At 40.0% G+C, this 23,192-nt stretch overlaps 1 protein-coding gene across 36 annotated transcripts in view; it reads right to left on the bottom strand.

Annotated features, from left to right (window-relative positions):
• Nucleotides 1-23,192, bottom strand: part of TCF4 (transcription factor 4) — a 361,473-nt gene that overhangs the window by 19,793 nt on the left and 318,488 nt on the right. For 28 of the 36 annotated variants that reach the window (XM_004266118.4, XM_033421470.2, XM_033421466.2 and 25 more), the window contains 4 exons: nucleotides 19,195-19,262; nucleotides 18,001-18,079; nucleotides 15,367-15,443; nucleotides 12,278-12,481 (listed from right to left, as the gene is read on the bottom strand). In XM_004266118.4, coding sequence (XP_004266166.1) covers nucleotides 12,278-12,481; nucleotides 15,367-15,443; nucleotides 18,001-18,079; nucleotides 19,195-19,262 — 428 coding nt within the window. The remainder of the gene's footprint in view (nucleotides 1-12,277; nucleotides 12,482-15,366; nucleotides 15,444-18,000; nucleotides 18,080-19,194; nucleotides 19,263-23,192) is intronic. The other 8 variants (XM_033421468.2, XM_004266117.3, XM_033421464.2 and 5 more) reach the window with 1 other exon arrangement.

The following is a 23,192-nucleotide window of genomic DNA, read 5'->3' as shown; positions in this document are numbered from 1 at the left end:
AAAATAAGATGAATGTCATAAAGGAGTATAAGGTCATGTAGGGTTTTAAAGGATGGGTGAAATCGTATCAGATGGAGAAACCAGAGACTACTTCAAGAAGGTGGCATTTTAGATAGGGTTTGAATGATGGGTAGAATTTTGATATAGATTATCTAAATATATATATATTTTAAAAACTGATATTTGACATTAATTAACATCTCAACTTTAAATAAAAGTTCCTATTTTTACAACAAGAAGTGTCAATATTTAGATTATATATATATGAAGCAGCAGCTAACAACTGCACATCAACGCGTTTTCATACTGTCAGACAACACATTTTGGACAAAAAGCAGACTTTTGTAAAGCCCTTTATAAACCTCAATGGCTTTGTTACAAAGTGAACAACATAGGGCATTTTGGATACAAATGGTACCTCACTGTATGTGTGTATTATTGGCCCAAATGATTCACTCTTATTTAACTGCAATGAAGTCTTTCATCTGCCAGCTATACAATAATAGTTTCCATATGACCAGTGGCTCTGCTATAAATAAGATCAAAAGCAAAAGAAAGGATTTAATAAAAGAAAATGACATTAAGAGTAGCATTAAATCAGGGGAAAATACCAATATCCAACTCTTTGTGGTTTTTTTTTTTTTTTTTTTTTGAGAATAAAGCTCCACAGAGTACTAAGCAGCTTCCCCAGTATGTCATGAAAAGGCATTTACAAGCAGTAGGCATGTGCAAAATCCATTTGCATAGGCCTCAGAGCGGCAAAGATGAAGTTGGGGTATGGGACGGGGAGAACACCCCCCATGTAGAGGCAGGCCGGAGGACAGGTACCAGACCAAACAGCTAGTTTTACAGCGCACAGTTCAAGGGAACGTGTCAGTGGCAGCCGTCCACTCACGTCTCTGTCTTTTTCTGTTCTATTTTATGGAGATGGGCTTTTTGGTAATCCCGAGTTTCTCAGAGAATCATAACATTGCTCAACCCTAGTACATGAGTTCTGAGAAAGGAAGTTTTTTTTGGCAATGCACAGTGACTTGATATGAAGAGCCAACTTCCCAAACAAATTTTCTTCTAGTTCTTTAAAAAAAAAAATTACAATGTTAATCTCTATTCCCGACTGGATAAACAGCTGCTAATAACCCCCAGCTCCCAGGGGAGGAGGTCGTTTCCTTTCATCTTCAGGCTGGTGGATATCTGACATGCACTGGACTTTAGTGATTCCACATGTTTTGTACTTGGCCTTTTTCAAAACTGCCTTGTCCTGGTTCTGCCAATTTGGGTTCCTTTTCTGCCTTTCCCCGAGATTGCCTCCATGAACTTGGAGGACGTACTCAGTTCTGGGACTACTTATTTGAAATCATAGTTCTTTTACTGTGGGTGTATTTAAAGAGGAAATTCAAGCACTTATAATACCTAAAGGAAGTTAAAGCCTTGGACCTTTGTATTTGAAGCCTTGGGAGGGAGACAGCCATTTCAGAGGGAGCAAATTATTCACTCAAGGGCTGGCCATGTTCAAAGATGCTCAATTTCTAATAGCATCACTAATGCGATTAGTTTATCTGTTTGCGTCCTAAATAAAGGAGCCAACTTCAATACTTTTTCCTCTAATAGGAAGTACCCTGCAGAAGATGACAGGGCCAGCCGGGCCCCAGACTCTTTCTCACTTGTCCCTAAGCACCTGCTTTTACTGGTGACCTCAGTTCTACACCTCAAGATTCAGACATTTCGCAAAACAGCTTTTTAAACAAAAACCAGCTGTTTCCCATCTAGACTGCAGGGGGAAAATTTTTGGGCGGCTCACAGAAACATTACCCAGAGACTACCATTCTCCAATAACTTTCACACACTTTCAGCTCCGAACGAGACCCGTCCCTGTGCAGAAGCTGGGGAGCAGGCAAATGTGAAATTAAAATGTGGAAACTCAACACTGTGGTTTTTGACAATACGTCCAATTAACTGCTTGAAAATGAATGTGGCTATTGTATCAGGACAATGCTTCCTCAAAAGACGTCATTTAACTAATATTGGACAGATCTTTTGGTTAAACTCAATTTTAGAGTTCTAAGTTGATTTATGGACCTAGAGGAAGCTATAATTATGCACAACTGTGAATGTCAACCAATTAGGTAGACTCCCCGCATTTCAGAAATTCGACGTTAACACTTCTGTGGTTTTTTTTTTTTGCACTCCTAAAGGTGCTTTGCCTAAACCCTCTTCTTATTTCAAATCCATTTTGCACTTCTGTTTTCTAAGCAATGAAGATACTTTTGATTTAAAAAAAAAAAATTACAGCCCCAGTAAAAGTTAACAGAACACAACACCTACAGGTTTTGAAAAAAATATAAAATAGCCAAGGTCTAGTCTTGGCTTTTAAACGGTGCCAAGTTGCTCCAGTATTTTCTGTTTTGGTATGAATGACATAACTGAATTACTTCATGAGCTGCTACTTTAATTCCTAAGGGTGGAAAATTCCATGAGTTAATTTAATTTGGATGTAAAAAATATACATGAAAATTCACTCTTCCTGTCGACTCTCCTGTGAAGGATGCGAGCCAGTTGTCGGAGCTGCCGTGCTCGGAGGAGGGGCTCCCGGCCCAAGGCAGCCCTGCCTGGCACACCGCATCATCGGGTCATTTCCCTGCTTCCACCTGGGCACTTAAGATCCTTGATTTTCTGCGTATTTTTTTGGATCATGTTTATTCTATGGCTCTGTAATGCCTTTTCTAGCCTTGTCTCTATTGAAATCCAACGCAGACTCTAATATGAGCTCAATGACCTCTCCTCCGGGAAACTTTCCTAGCCATCCCGAAGGCTGGCCAATGTTCGTCCTTCTCCGACTCATCTCTCGGGTCACTTAATCATTCCACCCTGCGTGATAGTTAGTTAGGCACATACTTGTGCTATCATCCCCCCAGAGCCAAAGGCCTGTGGGTTCAGAGACTTTCTCTTACACATGTATGTATCCCCCAAGGACCTGAAGCACAGACAGTAGAGAACGAGTGAAGAAACATCTGTGTAATTTCTAACCTCTACAATACAGATTCTTCCCTTCAGAAAATCTGCTTTCCTGAGAAAATGAGGGTAATATTACCTTTTAAAAATGTACAGGTCGTGTCTTCTCTAAATTACGGACTGTTTAGCACGGTGTCTTTGTCCCCAACAAAATATAACTGTGCTACTGAAAGCGTCTACCTGCTTTTTCCTCTGTTATTTAAGAAGAAAGCAAAGTCAAAATGTGTTGAGGTAACAGAGTCTGTTTTAAATGTGTGTTTATATTTTAAAAGCAGAGGAGACAACCGTTGGGTTTTATGTATTTAAGGTTCATGACACCAGGGTGCTAACCACAGGGGAAAGATTAAGGAACTAGGTTTGGCTTGTCCTAGAAGCAAGGAGAAAGGGAGTCCTTTGGGTTTGACGGTCCAGTGCAGACTGACTGTCTCATTTCTAGGTCACAGGGCCTGAATTCAAGTAAAATGGGTATTGGGGGAAGAAAAAGGGGATATACCTAATTTAGACCTAGAGCTGTGGGATCTGGGCACACATCATGCCGAACCACTTGTCTTAGAGCTTGTTAATGGAGAGTAAATGGTCTCCCTGCTGTGGCTGGATTCAAAACCTCTTGACTTTTGTTTAAACGGATGCTGAAATATCAATGTTGACCTCAAGGATTCTAAAACTGTCGTAACTAACCCATGGTCAAGAGAACTTCTCTAAGTCAGACGGAGAAAGACAAACACTGTATGTCTCAGTTATATGCAGAATCTAAAAACATGAACTCAAAGAAATGAGAGAGTGGAATGGTGGTTGCTGGGGGCTGGGGAAATGGGGGGATGTTGGTCAAAGGCGAGAAACTTCCACCTATAAGATAGATAAGCCCTGGGAATCTAATGTACAGCATGGTGACATTAATTAACAACACTGTATTGTATATTTGAAAGAAAAAAACCCAATTATGTGAGGGGATGGAGGTGTTAACTAACCTTACTGGAGTAAACATTTTGTAAAATATACATGTATCAAATCGTTGCATTGTACACCTTACACTGACATATGTTAGATGTCAATAATATCTCAAAAAAGCCGGCAGAAGTTTTTTAAATGAAGGGAGTTTCTTCAAGTTATTTTCCCTTTCTGCCTTTTCCGCCCAGGTTTTCTTAAAATAAAGTACAACTTGGATATAGATAAAACCTTTCAATTGAGGTTGCTAATCAGCTTTCAGAAATTTTTGATAATTGTGGAGAGTAGGAGAGATGGTAGAACACTAGAGACAGGCAAATATCCTCATTAAAGAAAAACAAAACCCAATGTAGAAGCTATAGAAAGATGATGTTGATGACTAAGATCCTGGGTGAAATTCTGTAACAGGCCATTTAAAAGACAGTTCCGAAATGCTCTGAAACACAGGCGATGACCTCTCAACTCAGTTTAGTTCCACCAAGAACAAGTCTTTCTGTATAAACCTCGTTCACGGGAATGCTGCACACCTGGCGTTTGGTGACAAATTTGCCAACAACAGAGCTGCAGAATACGTGACTGAATGAGGATTTAAAGGAGACCCTGACACCAGAAACGGTATGAAATTCACTGATACAACAAATAGTGCACAAGGACAGTTGACGGACATGTGGCTGATGGATTTCAGCTGATTTCAAGTTCAGTGTTTGTCAGCAGAATGATGATGTCATCAAATACTGCCAGTGGGATGCTGTTAGGTGGCCTTTAATGAAGACATAATGTATTTAATGGGTTTTGAGACAGATCCACCCTAGTCTGTGCTAATGATTCCTTGAGCACTGTATTCAGTTTGAGATTCTACACACTAAATGGTCCTGGGCGAGCAGTGGGGGAGTATTCTTTTTAAACTTGGAAGAATGCACTGGAAAGTTATAAAGTCAAAACTTTTTTTTTTTTTAGGATAAATATTTGAAGATACAGATGTATACCCTAGAGGAAAAAAAAAAAACGAGTAGACTGTCTTCAAGTTTCTCAAGTATTTGTTGAGTTGACTTAGGGGTAACTCCAATGGGCAGAAAAATGAAAACTTCACAGGGAAATAAATTTGGGCTGGACCTAAGGAAGAATCTTCTAAAGTCTGATGGAAATGGGATTTATGGTCATTTAGAGTACGTAGCCTTGGAGGAAGGAGGCTAATAGAGGCTTGTTCACTGCCTGGCAGCGAATTCGTAGAGGGATTTGGAAGGAGATGCCTTCTAAGGGTCTCTGAGATTACATGCTAATAATTGCTTAGAAATGAAGTAGGTGCTCAACTATACACAGAAATTTATGGAATCAGAATCCCTGAAAACCCAAGAGGAACAAGACTGAGGATGACTAAGCCCCTGTGGTTCACACCTTTGTTGAAGACGGCCACGTAGAAACAGAGTTTTCTGACTTCTGTTACTTGCATTACAACATACCAGTAAATGCTACTCAAAGTATCACATCACGGCCCACTACTCTCTCCTGGGGCCAAATCAGATTGGCAGAACTAAATAGCAACAGGGTGCAGAGAGCCAAGGGGCAACTAAAGAGTTCTCTTGGGTTTCATCAGTTAACAGAACACGAGTAATACCAGCCACAGTTTTGAAATTGCTATGGCGTCGGGTGAGAGAGGAAATTTGTTGCTGCAGTGTAATATTTAGTACAAAGAGTGCTGGTCTCGTTGCTGGCTTGTCTGGTTTCTAATCCTAGCTCGGCCATTAACCAGAGAGTATCCATACCTGGGTCACTTCCCCCTTCTGGGCCTCAGTCCTCAGCAGTAAAATAAAAGCAACGGGCTAAATGACTTCTGCGGTGCTTTCAGCATCTAAAATTCAATGGTCCTAATTCCTAAGAACTATAAAAGCAGAACTCATTTGTTTATCCTCTGAAATCCTAAGTGGTCAAAGCTCTCCTATATTTAGTGTCACTGAAATAAAAAGGTGCTTCTTCACCTAATGACTGACCTTCTAATGAATTCTTTGTAATCCAAAGTCACACTAAAAATGATACTGAAAAGAGGGAAAGTGGGCTAAGACTGGCTTATACCAGTGGTTTCTAAAACATCGTCACCTAGGAGTCTAGTAAGAGGTCTCACGTGATGCTGTGGAGAACAGGTGTGGGTGGTGTGTTTCACAGGGCTCCTCCACCCCTAGGTCATCTAGGGCAACTAGATCGTTAGGAGACCACTACTCCTACCAAGTGACAATCTGATCCTTCCCTCCCGGATACCAGAGCTGGGCCCTGCTCTCCTATGAATGAGTCTCACCACACTGCCGCAGCAATTTTTTAAAAAATATATACCGTATCCTATGAGACTGTGAACCCCTTGAGAGCAGAAACCACAACTTAGCATAGAGCTCAGCATTTGGTAATGACTTGGTAAACGTCTTTGAAATGAATAGATGGGCTTTAAGCAAAAAGGCTCTGGGAACCACACTAATATTATATATTAATAGTATAGAAGCTTTTCAGCTAAAATGATCCCACCATTGCTGACTCTACTGACGAGTAATCAAGAGCAGGAACAGGGCTTCCCTGGTGGCGCAGTGGTTGAGAGTCCGCCTGCCGATGCAGGGGACACGGGTTCGTGCCCTGCTCCGGGAAGATCCCACATGCCGCGGAGCGGCTGGGCCCGTGAGCCATGGCCGCTGAGACTGTGCTCCGCAACGGGAGAGGCCACGACAGTGAGAGGCCCACGTACCGCAAAAAAAAAAAAAAAAAAAAGCAGGAACAGAATCACATGAAGGTATCGGGTTGGCCAAAAAGTTTGTTCCAGTTTGTCCATGAGACAGTATGGAAAACCCGAATGAAGTTTTTGGCCAACCCAATATTTTTACTTTTTTTTTTTTTTTTTTTTTTTTTTTTTGCGGTACGCGGGCCTCTCACTGCTGTGGCCTCTCCCGTTGCAGCGCACAGGCTCCGGACGCGCAGGCTCAGCGGCCATGGCTCACAGGCCCAGCCGCTCCGCGGCATGTGGGATCTTCCCGGACCGGGGCACGAACCCGTGTCCCCTGCATCGGCAGGCGGACTCTCAACCACTGCGCCACCAGGGAAGCCCAAACCAACCCAATACTTTTGATGTGAGTTTCATTCTTGTTCTGTTAAAAGAGGAGTGAGGTCATCTGAAAGACTTTTTTTCAGGGCTCATCTGAATACTGCACGAATAACGGAGAGGCATATTTGGAAAACCGCTGTTTCAGTAACTTATCAAAAATGTAATGATTTAGTATCAGAATTGATATCCGAGGGCTTCCCTGGTGGTGCAGTGGTTAAGAATCGCCTGCCAATGCAGGGGACACGGGTTCGAGCCCTGGTCCGGGAAGATCCCACATGCTGCAGAGCAACTAAGCCCGCACACCACAGCTACAGAGCCTGAGCTCTAGAGCCCCGCGAGCCACAACTACTGAGCCCGCGTGCCACAGCTACTGAAGCCCACGCGCCTAGAGTCTGTGCTCTGCAACAAGAGAAGCCACCACAATAAGAAGCCTGCGCACTGCAACGAAGAGTAGCCTAGAGAAAAGCCCATGTGCAGCAACAAAGACCCAATGCAGCCAAAAAAAAAAAAAAAGAACTGATATCCGAGGCACAGAGGGGAATGATATCTGGGTAAGAGTTTCTAAGCAGGTGAGTAATAAACACAGCTATTTCTTTCTTTCTTTCTTTCTTTTTGTGGTACGTGGGCCTCTCACTGTTGTGGCCTCTCCCGTTGCGGAGCACAGGCTCCAGACGCGCAGGCTCAGCGGCCATGGCTCACGGGCCCAGCCGCTCCGCAGCATGTGGGATCTTCCCGGACCGGGGCATGAACCTGCGTCCCCTGCATCGGCAGGCGGACTCTCAACCACTGCGCCACCAGGGAAGCCCCCAGCTATTTCTTTAATCTCCCACATTCCGAAATTTCTGCTTGGATTCCATTAGAAAACTGGGAGGCTAAGGTAAGAAAAACAACTTAATGTTTTAAAATTAACTACTCCAACCACCTAGCAAGGAGCACTCACCACACCTCTTGCCACTTAGCACAGACATGTTGATTTAAGAATAAGTGTTTAGACAAGGTGGGATTTAATCCAGCATACTACCATACTGGAGGAAAGTTCTTTACCTTTCCATGTGGGTAGGGAGCTGCTTTGGGAAACTGGCCATAAGACACCTAGAAACTTCTCTCTTGTCGACCAACACTTGTTAAGATTTGAAAATCATGAGTTCTAACCACCTGAAATTAGCTCTTAAAAGGTATAACTATAGATCCTGTCTGAGGAGTGCTCATGATGGTAAGACAGAGCATGGAATTCACAGTCAAAGTCCCCTGAGTTTAAATCTAGCTTCCGGACTTGATATTGACCACTCAAACCTTCTAAGGCTCATCTGACCAACACCTAAAATGGAAAGCATTACCATGCTCACTGGGCTCTTGTGAAGATGGCCTGAGAGAAGGTATATGGAGCTCCTAGCTGAAGGGCTGGCCACTTGTCAGGCACTCAGAAAATATTGAGTTTCCTTTCTTCCCTTTTGACTGACGATTTATCTACTGGGAGGGAAACAAAATGTAACACATGGTACTCAAGGAATTGACAATCTAGTTGGTAAGACAAAAGTCAGACCTACCAAAGATATATAGCTTTGCCTAAGTGGGTAAAATAAATATCTAGCCAATGGTATGATTCATAGCGCTGTGAGAGTAGAAAAGAAAAAGACTCTCACAGGTGGAGGTGGCAAGGAAAGGCTTCCTGGAAGAGACAGAATTTGAGTGAGAGTTTTGAGAATGGGTGGGAATGAGATGGGCTAAGAGCAGTGGATAGAACAGGACAAGCCAGATAGATGCAAGAGACGTACCTAGTGAGAATGCACAGCGCAAATGCTGGTAATATGCAGAGGTTGGTCTTGCTGGCAAAGTTTCTGCATTGGAAGAGCTAAGCACAAGGCTTTTGGTAGACAGTGATGGGCTTAATAAAGCTAGGCTAAGAAATATGTAGATAATGGAAAGCCGGTGAAGGTTTCTGAGCAGGAAAGAGCATGGACAAATAGTATCACCTAGAAAGCCCACAAGAATCAACATTCGCTCGAGTGCTATGAGCCATGCTGCTGTGAAAAAAAAAAAAATCCCTTTCATTATACTAATACTTAGTCATTCACTGAAGACCTACTTCAGAACTCCAAGGAAAACATTTTATGAATCAAAAGCTAAGTACAATATGTTAGCAATTAAATGAGATAACATAATGGCCCAGGCAGAACCACGGTTCTCCCCACCACGATTGCAAGCTGCTGCAGAAAGAAATGCTTCTATCATCTTCCAAGTGATCAAGCCATTTCGTTTTGATTTTGGAAGGCAGGGAGAGAGGAAACGAGGAGAGACGGAGGTCAAGAGAATTCAAAGCTATCTGTTCTTTAATCAGAAGGAATTATTAAGGAGAGTTATAAAGGAGATTGGCTCAAAACAAAACCAGCCCTGGGATGGGTGTTAAGTTACTGCAACTCGCTTACACTCCAGAACAACAACTGAAGGTGTGTAGCTGGGAATGAAACTCCCACCAGCACTGGTCCGACGTTTCCAGTGTGTACCTCCCACTGCTACTTTATTTACTGCAGCTGGCCAACGTTTTATGGCCTGTTTCATGTATTAAAATTCAAATGTGGAAAACATTACCAGTATCCTCCTTGAATTTTTTTTGTTGTTGCTGGGGGGAGGAAGGGGGGTGGGTTTTTCCCTTCCCCTTCAGCTTCCTTTTTATTGTGGAATGTATCAAATGGTCAAAGGCTAACTTCAGACTGACTAAATTCAAAAACTATTTCCTTTGTTCTGATGTTTTTGTTTGAAAAGTCATACCAGTTTGCGCAAGGCAAGAAATGAGGATCCGATCTCTTGTGCACACGTTGGGGTTTCGGGCTGAGGAGCTCAGATGCGCTGGGCGCCCTGAACGTTTTTGAGAAAAAAGGAGAAAGACTGCTAGGCCTCCGTCGGCTTCAAAGGGCAGCAGGTTGTCCTGCCATGGCTTTGGAGTTACTCTGTGATCTGGTTGGCTCGGCCGTCACCCTTGACTGCATTAGAAATGTCTTCAGGAGAGCGAGTGAGCACTTTTCCTCATCAGCAAAACTAGAGGTTTTATTGCTTCGGCATCGTTTCTTCCAAAATAATTAAAGACGTTGCTGTGTAATACGGGCGAATGATTTCCCCTTTTCTATTGCTCTGTTCATTCTCTCCCCTCCCCCTCCACCTGGGTCAGTCCCACTTGCCATCTCCAAAGATGAGTCTAGTCTCTTCCTCCTATCCCACCTCTGAATCAAACTCAAAGAGGAGGCAATTCAAAGGTCAACTAAAAGGTTCCAGAAAACATCTCTGTATAGTTTATTATTTTAAAGAACCACTTAACCTACATCTGGTATTTAAGAGCAAACTTTACATATTTATGGAAAAAAAAAAAACCTGTCTCTGAAGCAACGTCCTGGGTGCACGTTGCATCCGTTTAACATATGCAAAACGAACACAGCTACAGAAATTAAAGTATTTTTCTCTTGATTGAGAGCAGATATACAGAAATGGTTGTAAGTCACAGATCTGGCTTTTAATAAAGCCAGATTTCTTAATTAAAAGCAGTATTGTTTAAACATTGTAGTTAAAAAAAAAAGCTGTACAAACTGAAATCTCATATTATATGCATCCCAAGCGTATTTAGCACATTACCTGAGGCCAAGCTAAATTAAAATCTAGATTTTCCTTTTGTAAACTCTTAGCAACTGCCATGAATAGACAAACAATTTTTACTCAATGAGGAATTTTTAGGGTAGAGTCTACGAAAAGCGAAAAAGGAAAAAAAAAAAAAAGATTTAGCTTTGGCATTCAAAAATACCTTTCCACGTTTTAGAAGTGAGTTCACTGCTTCTATTTATAAACCAGTATTTTTGGTTTCAAATTGGTTGCAGGTTTCCATAACATACCGCTCAGGATGGGACTCTTAATCTTTTCTTAAGAGAAATGCAAAGGAGGGCAGAAGAATACTTCTGAACGAGAAAAGAACTTAAAGAGCCTCACAATAACCTGCACTTCTTTTGCATTCTCCTTTTGGAATCATCTTTAAGTAAGAGATGCTCTAGTGACAATGGAAAATAGACCTTCATACGTGCAACTTTCGGAGAGCCTGTAAGGCACAAAACAGGACACTAAGGTGTTCTCTGGTCAGGAGTTGGTAAAGAGCAGAATTACACAGAATCACTAGTAATATGAAATTCCCCACCCATATGGTCACTTCATTAATTGTCATCGCTTAACATTTTGTTAGGGGAATTTGCTGAATCTTTGTAATCATCCAAGAAAGAATGCACTACCAAGTCCTTTCCAAAAGTAAGTGGCAAAATTGAAATTTCAGCTGTAATATGGACAAATCTGCTTAATTAGTATTCAAATAAACACACTCATAAATAGGTAGTGGTAAAACTACGATATACTGAAATTACATGGTGCCACATCATCTATTTAGACAGACACACCATATATTTCTACCTCCCACAGCATACTCAGAAGCAAAAGACATTGATGTGGCTTATTTAATAATAATTTAAAAAATCCAACCTATTCACATGTGAAATGCCAGCAACGTAACATGAACATTGGGATCTTTAGCTGAAGTCCCCAAACTGAAGATTTGAACACACCAGCAATGACCCAGCAATGATCTCCTAGGCTTATACTTAAGTGAAATGAAAACATATGTCCACACAGAAACTAGTACATGAATGCTCACAGGAGCATTATTCCTAATAGCCAAAGACTGGAAGTAACCCAAATATCCATCACCTGATGAATGGATATTTAACGTATAGCTATACAATGGAATCTTTTGGGGAATAAAAATGAATGATGCTCTGATAAATGATAAAACATATATAAACCCTGAAAACATTATGCTAAGTGAAATAAGTCAGTCAGAAAAGACCACCACCTACTGTGGGATTCCATTTATAGGAAATATCTAGACTAGGCAAATCTATAGAGACAGAAAGTAGGTTACTAGTTGCCAGGGGCTGGGGGAGGGAAGGATAGAGAGTGACTGCTAACGGGCACGTGGATTTCTTTTCTTTTTGTAGGGGTCAAAAATGTTCTAAAATTAGACTCTGGTGCTGATGGCATAACCCTGAGAATATATGTAGAACACGGTACATTGTAAAAGTGAAAGGGGTGAATTGTAGGTTAAATAAATTACATCTCAATAAAGCTGTTTACAAAAGAAAAAACTGCAGCAGTAGTATTGGTACTAGAAATTCTAATTCTATAAGATAACTAGAGTCCCTAAATTTAGTCACTTACCATGAGTGAATGTCTGTTGGCAGAAAGAAGACCGGTTCCATACCCTGAGGCCAGACCACCCATTGCTCCATTATGAGCCGGTCCAATGATTCCGTGCATGTCCCCATGACCACCAGGCATGGCTGTGGACGGGCCCACGGCATGATTCCGGAGAACATGAATAGCATCGTCCAGTCTTTCTAAACGATCTTCAATTCGGCTTTGCTGTTGGTTAATAAATGATGTGAAATCTGATTTAGTTTGAAATTCGTGTGTAGGTTATATAAATAAAACCTGAGTTGACACGAATCACACTTTGGGTCTCTGAATATATGTTTCCAGTAAAGTTTATTTCCTTAAAATTATAATAAAAATAAATAGTGACCTTCCTAGAAAACTGGTGAAAATTGTTAATGCTATAATTATAGTGTAGTTTTTTGTGAACAAATTCAGTAATTCTTCCAGGACATTGTTAGTACACATGCTACACTATATTGCATAACTTTGAAAGAGAATTTAGATTTACTTCAGAAAAGAAAAAACATTTATTGAGTTTAAGGAACGTTCTGGCAGGCAATTGTTAAAGATTTCAAAAAGTTAACAATGGAAAGGTGACCTATTTATAGTTTCCCAATTAAATTATCTTCTTAAGGGCATATCTCCTGGGTTTCCTCTGTGCCATATGATATAGTGTTATGTATCAAGTCAGGGACAGGTAAATGCGTACAGACTGTAATTTCTTATCAAGTACTAACAATTTTTACTGTGTTTCTTGCTTTCTAGCTACCATCACCAGCGTGTGTGTGTGTGTGTGTGTGTGTGTGTGTGTGTGTGTGTGTGTAAAGGGAACTGGAGCCTCAAAATGGTTAAAGAAAAACATGGCAAAAATTCTGTCAACCAAAGTGGTAGGAGATTTCAAGACTGAAGAATCATAAAGACTTGAATGAATTGTTCACCAGGGGCTTCTAATTGATTTCAAAGCCCTTACTATAGTAGAGAATTCACTACCTTATAAAATGAAAAACCAGCTGATCTTTTTTTCACCCCAGCCATTAGGATCCTAGTTTTCCACCACTGGATACAGCCTATATGGATAGCTTTTGGTGAAGAAATTGGACATGGAGATGTGTATTCATTTTTTTCAGTGTGATCCATAATGATATCAAACAAACATCTCCAGGGTGCACTTTAAAATACACTGTCTCACTGGATCCTCACTCTACATGTGTAAGCAAGCAGCGAAGACATTATTATCCCTTCCTTATAGACGTGCAAATGAGGCTCAAAGAAATTAAGTGAATTAATTATTCAATGTCACACCGCCAGGAAATGGTAAAGTCAGGGTTACGATCTAAGTCTTCAAATCTAGTGCCTCTTTGTACCGGATCATGCTACAATCCACTTTGATTTCCAACGGGCTGTGCAAACAGATACACCAGCTCTCCCGCATGAGAAAAACAATTTCTAATTATTCCCTACTAACAGAAAGAACGTGTGTCTAATACAGTCAGTCTAGGGTACAGAGCCTTCTGATTTGGTGGGCTTTGGTGTTAAGGGGCCTCCTTTAAACTCCTAGCTCTGCTGCTTATGTGACCTTGGAAAAGTGACTAAACTTCTTTGAGTCTATACTTCTTAATTTATAAAAATAGGGATGATGATATACACTTCCAAGTGTAAGCGTGAGCACGAAAAGAAATAATACACGTGCCTATCATCCTTTCCGGCTCACAGCTTTTGGGTGGAGAGCAGTTTCTGCTTGGGAATCCCCTCTTGAGTGTTCAGAATTCAAAGAGAATTAAAGCTGCCGTTCATAGCTTACAAACCTAGTCTTTACAGCTCTAGAGTTGGAAAAAAACCAGTTTTGATCGATGGGTCCCAGAGACTGACTAATGGAAGGAAACACTTAAAAGAACGATGGCCTGTAGATTCATGGGGCTTACGTAGGCAGTGCTTACACTGTCTCTATCTGTGGTCACCTTATTGGCTAAAATGTGGAGGTGGCCGATTTACACACGACAGCATGGAAAAGCACAGTGAAGGGGAAATCCACCTTTGTATCTGCATTTTTAGATTTTCCTTAAGTTGTTAGCCAAAAGGAAGAAAGGAAACCCTGAACGGCTGACAAGACAACATAAAGATAGATAGATAGATAGATACATAGATCTATGCCTACTTCCATGTTCCATCTCAAAATATGCAGAGAAAAAGGGAAACTCAACCTTGAAGAAGAGCTCCTTGCTGCCACCCCTCCCCATCTGACTCATATACAGACCAGACAGTGCCCAGAGCAGTGTTGATTCATGCATGTTTCCAGCCCCTTCCACCTAGAGCTGAGGGTCAAACACTGAATCATCATGTGATTATTTATACTATTAATTACACCAAGGGAAAATTTTCAGCTATTCCCTACAAGAGCGATTTAATGAAATTACTAGATTTCCACGAGAATCAAAGTGAATGAGGAAATAAGCAGTAGGCTTCTTATTCAGAGGTCAAGAAGAACACGCCTATAAACCTGTTATTCTGGAAAGCAAAGCACAGAGATGTAGACTCTCCAAGTGTTCCAGCTCCACAGCATAGTTGGAACTCCAGCACTCTCATGTCAGGAGAGGCATCTAATCATTGATGCACATCTTCCTCTCAAGGGGAGGAGCCAGGATCCTTCCAAGATTCTCAATCTCTTACCTGGTTCTAGATATTTAGAGCCCTGAGGCTTCCACTGTAGTAGTATCTGGGTTACAATCTATAAACAGGAACAAGCACCGTCTAATAACTCTGGCTCTAACCAAACGCGTGGGCTTACCTGACGTGAAAATAAGAACCTTGGAGAGTGAACTCAATGGTAAAGGAGACACATGGCCTGAGAATGGTCAGAGTGGGGACTTCCCTGGCGGTCCAGTGGTTAAGACTTCACCTTCCAATGAAGGGGGTGTGGGTTCGATCCCTGGCCGGGGAGCTAAGATCCCACATGCCTTGTGGCCAGAAAACCAAAACGTAAAACAGAAGCAATATTGTAACAAATTCAATGAAGACTTTAAAAATGGTCCACATCAAAAATAATCTTAAAAAAAAGAGAAAGGCCAGAGTGAAGATGTGCAGATGAAACTTACCAAAGAGTGTAAGGGTCCTTCATAATTAGGAGATGATGAAGCCTGTCCTCCATTTCTAGACCAAACAGCTGTGCCTGCTGATATGAAAATGGGAATTACAATGAGATCCGTATAATCTTAAAAATAACCTTACCAACATTTTAAACAGTTCTTGTAAAAATTAGCAGTATTGATTTCTACTTGGACAACAGGGAAATACACGTAAACTTCCCATACAAGAATTTGGGGGCGAGGAAAACATTTTAAATGTAAAACATGTAGACTGTACGTGGACTCAGAATTCTCTCAGGCTTCCTCCTAAAAGGGAACACTTCAGTGATTCTGGATTTTAGCTAGAGAAATGTCCCTTTGATAGAAAACTATCATACACAGTCAAGGTACTTTTAAGAGTGCAAAGAGGGGCTTTCATTACACCCTCATGCAAAGCCAGTTTGTTAAACCAAAATTCTCTCACCAATGAAAAGCAGCTCTGCTACTTGTTTTTTAAATGATCTTTAAGAAAGGATAAGCCTTCAGAAACTTTTCAAGGAAATAAGATTAGCTGGCAGCGATCCACTAAACCAGAACTTTAAACACTCAATATAACAACATTAAGTAATTTCTTCCCAAGAAAACACGTTTTTAATGATTCACTATACTTAAAGAAAGATTCCTGCTATAATAAATATAACATGTCTAACCTACCACTTTCAAAATAAAAACCACTTTTAAATTTAAAATAATACATACTCCATGTAGAAAACTTAGAAAATAAAAAAATTCAAGAAAGGGGAAAAAAATCTATGATCTCACAGAAATCTCCTGCTCCGACACTGTTAGCACTTTAAAAATCCATTCTTCCTGCCATTTCTGGGTGTGCATGTGTGTGTATTTTTATGCTAAATAAAAATAGAATATTTCGTTCAATTACTTTTAGTGACAGAATCTGGACAGAGCGATTGGTGTGAAAATAGCAGTCTATCCCCATATTTATATCTTCATAAAGTTCTTTCTTCCTAACATGTGCTCTTCCAGGATGGATTACCAGCACCCCAAAAGTGGCCTTGTTTCAGTGTCTTCCACATAAAGCATGCTCCTCAGTCTGGGGGATTTGTGGCGTTTTCTGGAATGATTTGTTCCCCGTAACTTTCCCCTCCCATCCTTAACCTGGAAGTGGAGTGACAGAGTGGTGAGCCCTGGATTCCAGCCTGAGCTCTGATATTGCTACTGATGGATCCTCAGCACATCCCATACTCTTTCTGGGCCTTCGTATGTCCATCTGTAAATCAGAGCATTCAACTCAAACAGCTGTTCTCAAACTTTATTAGGTTCTAGAATATTCTTTTTTCCAAATTATAAAATGGATGAAATCTGAGCTGCTTTGTTTGAAATGGGGAACTTGGGAGTTCTCCCTGTCCAGACTCCCTCATCCCTGGCCTCACTGGGCTCCGTGTTGCCTCAAGCCTTCTCTGGCTCTGGACATTGACACCTGTGATCATTTTCCAGAGCCTAACAATATGGTACTGAGCCGGAAGTGTACAACAATTCTGAACTTGACTTTTCTGTCATGGGGAGTATTTCCTTGCTGCTCCATTATCTTCTATGTCATCTCTGGCTCTTCCCGGTTTCAACATTATCTCTCTGGAGATATGAACTAAAAGGTCCAAGCTATTTCCCTCTCTATTCTGTGACCCCCCTGGTGTCAATGGAGGCTTGGAAAAGGCTGATATGAAGTCTCACCTAAGCCACTCTGAAAGCTTTGTGGCCATCTGAAACCTCCCACTCCTTACCAGGGAACCCACGTTATGAGGGGCCATGTGAGTGCTGCATGCAGGGAATAATACAGAGATGGAGGTGGCGGCATTCAGGCAAGTGACTCCAGTCTAAATTACAGTAAGGTCAGGTTTCAATCAGGTACAGATGTGATTTCGTGTTTTTTTGTTTGTTTGTTTGTTTTTAAGAAGCCACCTGTCCTCTTTCCCAAGAGAAGAGACATGTACCAGACAAGGCCTTTCTGGAAGCATTTATACTGGAAAGGCAATGCGCCTTTAAAATGGAGCTCCGAAAAGTGCAATGCTTTACTAACACAATTTAACAACTTATAATGTTATTATTTGAAGCCACAGGTCATGTTAATTTGTTCTATTAAATGGCAAAACATTCCCTTTTACTCCACAGCTACATCACAATTTATTTACACAATTATAGTTTTCTTCAAACATTCCAGTAACAAGGACTTTAAAGAGGGAATCTGAAAAGTCTAAAATTTCTGTGGGAAATGATCCTTTTGAACAGTCTATATTTGATGACTACATAATCTATATTCCTATTCATGACGATGTGAACTGGGTTTTCTCATTGAGATGTTTTCTTGGAGTATATTATTCTGTGCAGAGCCAAGAAAAGTTTAAGAAGGAAGTTTCCCACATGCCTGTATTTCTAAAAACATGTAATTTTTAAGAAAAGTTTTGGATGTAAATGACTTCACCATCGTAGGGCAGTCTGTCTCTCCCACCTCTTCCTATTTGTCTGTCCAGAAATGCTCTGTTTTGAGCTTTTGGAGGGAGTGAGTTTCCACCTAGTAGCACAGGAAGTGTAAGGGGGAAACCATTCCATAAACTGACACTCGGATGCAGTGGATTTATGGTACTGTACCTGACAGAGACGGGGGAGAGCCAACAGGAGTTGAAGGGTTTGACGAAAAGCTGTTGTTAGTGTGATCTGGAGAATAGATCTTAAAACAGTGGGGAGAAAAAAAACAAACAAGCCCTCATTCATTGGGAATAAATATTCAACAATTTTAAACCACAAAGTGTCAATGCAATTCATTTACAAATCCCAAGGTACACAATGCATTCAACGATCAACTGTAGTACCAATATTCTAAAATGAAAAACTTAATTGATTTTTCAGTAGAAGAGCCATTGAGGTGGTATGAGATAGTGGTAAAAGAACCAGACTGGGGTCAGCCGACTTTAGTTCTTGTCCATTTCCTCCCATGTCCTCCCATGGCTGTGTGGCCATCAACCTACACAGATACTCCAAACCTCCCTTTCCCTCCTCCATACAACAGGAGGTTGGACAGCATCATCTCTAAGATTTTTGTCCAACCCCTTCTGCATTATGTTTAAGGCATGTGATTCCAAGGCATAAGAATGCTCAGACTGAAGAAAAACTTTTCCTTAGGTCACAATGCTGATATAAGTCAAACTCATCTCTGCCCCCATTGGTAAGGAAAAACCAACTGAAGAGACAAAGCGTTAGAGCAAGTCTCCACTTACATTTACAAATGATCACATTCAGCTTTTGAAGACCGTACCAGGTACACTCCTTCAGACAAGGAAGGGTACCATCTGTCACTAGTGAACATGCAAGGAATGCTGGATTCTAGCCTCTAGGCAGTGGGCGGGCAAAGCGGAGAAGCTGAGTGCCAATTATGTGACAATTTCTCCTGGGTCTCAGTTATGGTCATTTTTCTGAAATGCCTTTTGCAAAGTGTTTTGGAATTACCCCTTGGCAAAGTCAGTCAATCAGTGAGTACCCAAACGACTTCAGAAGAAAATAAGACATCAAGATAGAAAATCTATCCTCTTAAAGGCCCTGAGAATATCCACCAATCCACGATCGAGTACCGGGAAGCAGAGGAGGCAAGATGGAAGACCAGCCATCCGCTGGAATCTTCAGAGTTCTCTCCTCAAGTTTTCCAATGATCATTATGCAAGGAAGCTAGCCTTTCCAAAAATCAAAGCTATTTGCCATCCATTTTCTAAAATTCTAAATGTCCACTTCTGATTAAAGTTCACCCTTCTGCCATGGTACATATGAAGTCCAAAGTCAATATTTCCTCACCGAAGCAAGTGCTTTCCCCAGAGCATCTCCAGTCTGGGAGCTGCCTGCTGCTCCGCTTCCTCTATTTGCTGCAAAAACAAAAGGCAGAATATGAAAAACCAGGCAGTGAGACGCCAAATGATTTTCTATTCCTGGTCCATTTACTCACAATTTAATTGCATTTTTAATGCTAATTACGACACATTAATCTTTAATTAGCATTAATTTGTTTGCTGAGGTAGATGTCAAATATATTCATGTTACATTTTTTTACAGATAAAATACAAACCTGACACCCTGGTTTAAAGATAAAGTGTTTTAGTTGCTATTACATTCCCCCTGGTTGTATATGAGTGGTTGGTGGTGAACAGCAGCAGGTGAGCATATGATGGTCATTGCTAAAAAGTGTGCAGTACTTTCAGGTCCCTGAAATCCTCAGAATTTGCCTTTTCTTTATATTTTATATAGTAAACTAAATTATCTTCATGAATGATTTACATGTGCTTTCAAATTTAAAAAAACCTTTTTTTTGGCTATACAGCAAAATGAGATACTCCTCTCAGAGTTCCACAATAAACAAAATAAAACAAAAAAATCTATAACAGGCCTGCCTTCCTAGGAGGGAAAATATTTTTAATATTTTAAGTAACATATATTCTCCACATATTTTAAGTCTGTGTTCACATTTAAAGAATTTGAACCCTTAGCTACTAAAAGTCAATGTTGTCTCAAATTCTGGAGATAAAGTAAGTCCACATGATGATGAAGCAACCTCTATTATCTTAAACACTGGTGTTTCTACCTACAAAATAGATGAACAAAGAGTACAGTCAGCCTTCTGTATCCACAGATTCGGCATCCAAGGATTTAACTAACCTCGGATCCAAAATCTTCAGGGAAAAAAAAAAAATTCCATACAGTTCCAAAAAGCAAAACTTGAATTTGTTGTTAGTGGCAACTATTTACATAGCATTTATATTGTATTAGGTATTATAAATAATCTAGAGATGACTTAAAGTATATGAGAGGATGTGCAAGGGTTATATGCATATACTGCGCCCTTTTATAAAGGGACTTCAGCGTCCTCAGGTTTTGGTATCTGTCGGGCGGTCCTGGAACCAATCCGCTGGAAGGATACTGAAGGATGACTGTACTGTTAATAAAGGGATATAGATTCTGGTATATAATTCGAAGCCAGCTCTATCTAACAAGTGTCTTTTGGAAGCAATTTGCCTTTATAAAATGGTATAGCCAGTGGTGTTCTTCTTTTACATTTATTAAGGCCTCAGCATAAGCAAATAGATATAATATTTAAATAAAACCTATTAAGCTCCAGGAGAAGATGTGTCTCACTATTTTGTGAAATAAGAAAAGGAAATCTTAAATCAACTGATTAACCCAAGCAAAACTTCATTACACATTTAAAACTTAAGAAAAATTCCCAGCCCCATCCTCAACCCAAGAAAGCAACCCTTCTGGCAAATGTGACATCTTCAGCTTCCAGATCTGTAAAATACAGTCGCGGGATCAGATCGCAAGTGGTCAAATTATCTTCTTCTCTAGCTTATCCTGACCTCTGCTTAGCATAGTTAAATTATGCTTGTTATTTTTACATATTTATATGTTAGGTATGATAGTTCGATAATCTTTTGATGTGTGCTTTATTTGGTTAACAAAACTCACACCCACATTCATTTGTTAATTACTAAAACTGAAAGAAAACTGGTATGTGATAAAAAGAACACAATCACCTTCTGACAAAACAAACCTATTCTTATTCTTATCACAAATTCATAATAATAAAAATATATTAGTTGCTAGTACTAAGGAATTTATGTATAAGAAAGTTCTTTGAAATGAGGGTGTGACATCATACAATTCAGCTAGTGGAAGGAACTCAGAGATCAAGAGTGCTAAAAATACTTAATATAAGAGATAACTGAAATTATATCTGGTGTGAAAATAAAAATTTCTGCATCAAGGAGTTCTTTTAAAAGTTAAGACAATTCTAAAGAGAAAATAATAAAGATTTTGAAAACACAAAGAGCACTAACATTTTTAGCATGTATTACCATGGTATTTGGGGGCAATTATACGTATATATTTGTTTTTCTTCCCCCCCCCAGAAGCAATATTATCATATACACTTAAAATTAGATTTATCAGTCAAAATAATTTGTGATATCTGCTTGACTAGAAAACAGATCTTCATGAAATGAAAATTCAGAGCCACAATAGAAAAAAATTACATTACCTAACAAAGAAACTAAACTCAAATAGGGTAAGATATTGTTATACTTATGGATAAAATTTGCTGCTGTAGTAGCTTTCAAAAGATTAATTCTTTGAACAGCTTTAAAATGAGAATAATAAGTGTTTTAAAATATACTTTCATGAAACCAAACAGAAAGAATTAAAAACCAACAAAAATATTTTAGAGACATTTAAAAAATAAAGTATACTCTCAATTTATCCCTTCCTCCCACCCTTTCCTCTCTGGTAACCATAAATTCATTGTCTAAATCTGTGAGTCTGTTTCTGTTTTGTAAATAAGTTCATTTGCATCTTTTTCTTTTTAGATTGGGAGTATGGGATTGACATGTACACCCTGCTATATTTAAAACAGATAAGCAACAAGGACCTACTGTAAAAAAAAAAAAAAAGAATATGCTTAATTCAAAAATAAATTATATAGGGCATAAAAATCATACTTTAGAAGAGATAAGATACAATCCTTACGACCTTTTCGTACTACACCTTTCTAACTAAACTTTCTATTAGTGCCTGTTTTATACAGGGAGATGTTAGAACTCAGGAAGTATAATAGAAAGACAGGATTTAGCGCCTTACATTATGTTGTCATGAAAATGTTTCAGAAAACTACAAAGGCTGCTCATGGAAGCCACTGATAAGAGCAGACTATTTTTTTAACATACAGCCAGCCATTCTACCTTGCAACAGCTGGAGAACCACCCCCAGGGCTTAAATTTCAAAGCAGTTTATTGGGACCAGTTTGCCCTTTCACTTGGAATGCCTTTTGTTCTGTTCCAGGAAACACTGGAGAAGACACATTTTCAAGAGTCCCTAAACATGTTCAGCTACATGGGTCCTTCTCGTGAAGATTTCTTTGTAGTTGTGTGCCTGTTATGTGAAAGGGCATAAATAATCAGAAAGTGAATATATATTTAATTCTCAAATAGCAAAATTTCTTCTATATTGAAGAAACGGGTCATGTTTAGCAAACTACACTCCTCATTAAATGTGTGCTCATCAAATCCACTTTCCCACCTTTAATGTAACAGGACTTGATTACTATTCCAGGCCTGAGTTTCTGTCAACTGATATTATCAGAAATTACCAAAATGCCCAGATAACAGAAATAAAGAGAAAAACTATTGCCGCCCTGCTTGGTAAAGCCTGGATGGATTTCTCATGTTATTTTAGCTCTTATCAGTTTCTCTAGCTCAAGAGAAAAAAAAAAAATCAAATCTCTAAGTAGAGCTGTAACATAAATATGAATGGAAGATGAGAAGTTATTAAGAGGAACTGTAATTTTGTAGGAGGATTTGACACCGCCAGCCACCCAAGCATTATTCAGATGGCTTGAACACAGGTGCTATTGCTGGCTAGAAGATGGAGCAAAAAGAAGGGTTTAGTCTTTTCAGCTACAGGTGGGACCACCCTCGGTCTCAAACTCCACTTTGGGGAAAATGACAATTTCCATTAGACATACCCTAAATCCAAACATCAGGATGAGTGGTGTCTGGGGATTGACTGCTGTAAACCAGAATCTGGAAGATGTGTTACCCCTTTACTGCACACCCAGAATCCCAGGCTGGGAACATCCTGAAGATATAAAAGGATGAAGAGGTGCAATTCATAGTGCCTTTGTCCGAAAGAAGATGATGGTTTTAAAAACTTAAGTTTTTCTGAACTGTGTCCAAGTGACCCTCATGTTATTAAACTAGTAGAAGCAGCCTAACAATGTCATGAGATTCTCTACAAAGATAACAAAAGAA

The sequence above is a fragment of the Orcinus orca genome, chromosome 15, assembly GCF_937001465.1.
Source record: "Orcinus orca chromosome 15, mOrcOrc1.1, whole genome shotgun sequence".
In the NCBI taxonomy this organism is placed as follows: domain Eukaryota; kingdom Metazoa; phylum Chordata; class Mammalia; order Artiodactyla; family Delphinidae; genus Orcinus; species Orcinus orca.
The sequence above is the reverse complement of the archived record's forward strand: the minus strand, read 5'-3'. Positions and strand labels throughout refer to the sequence as shown.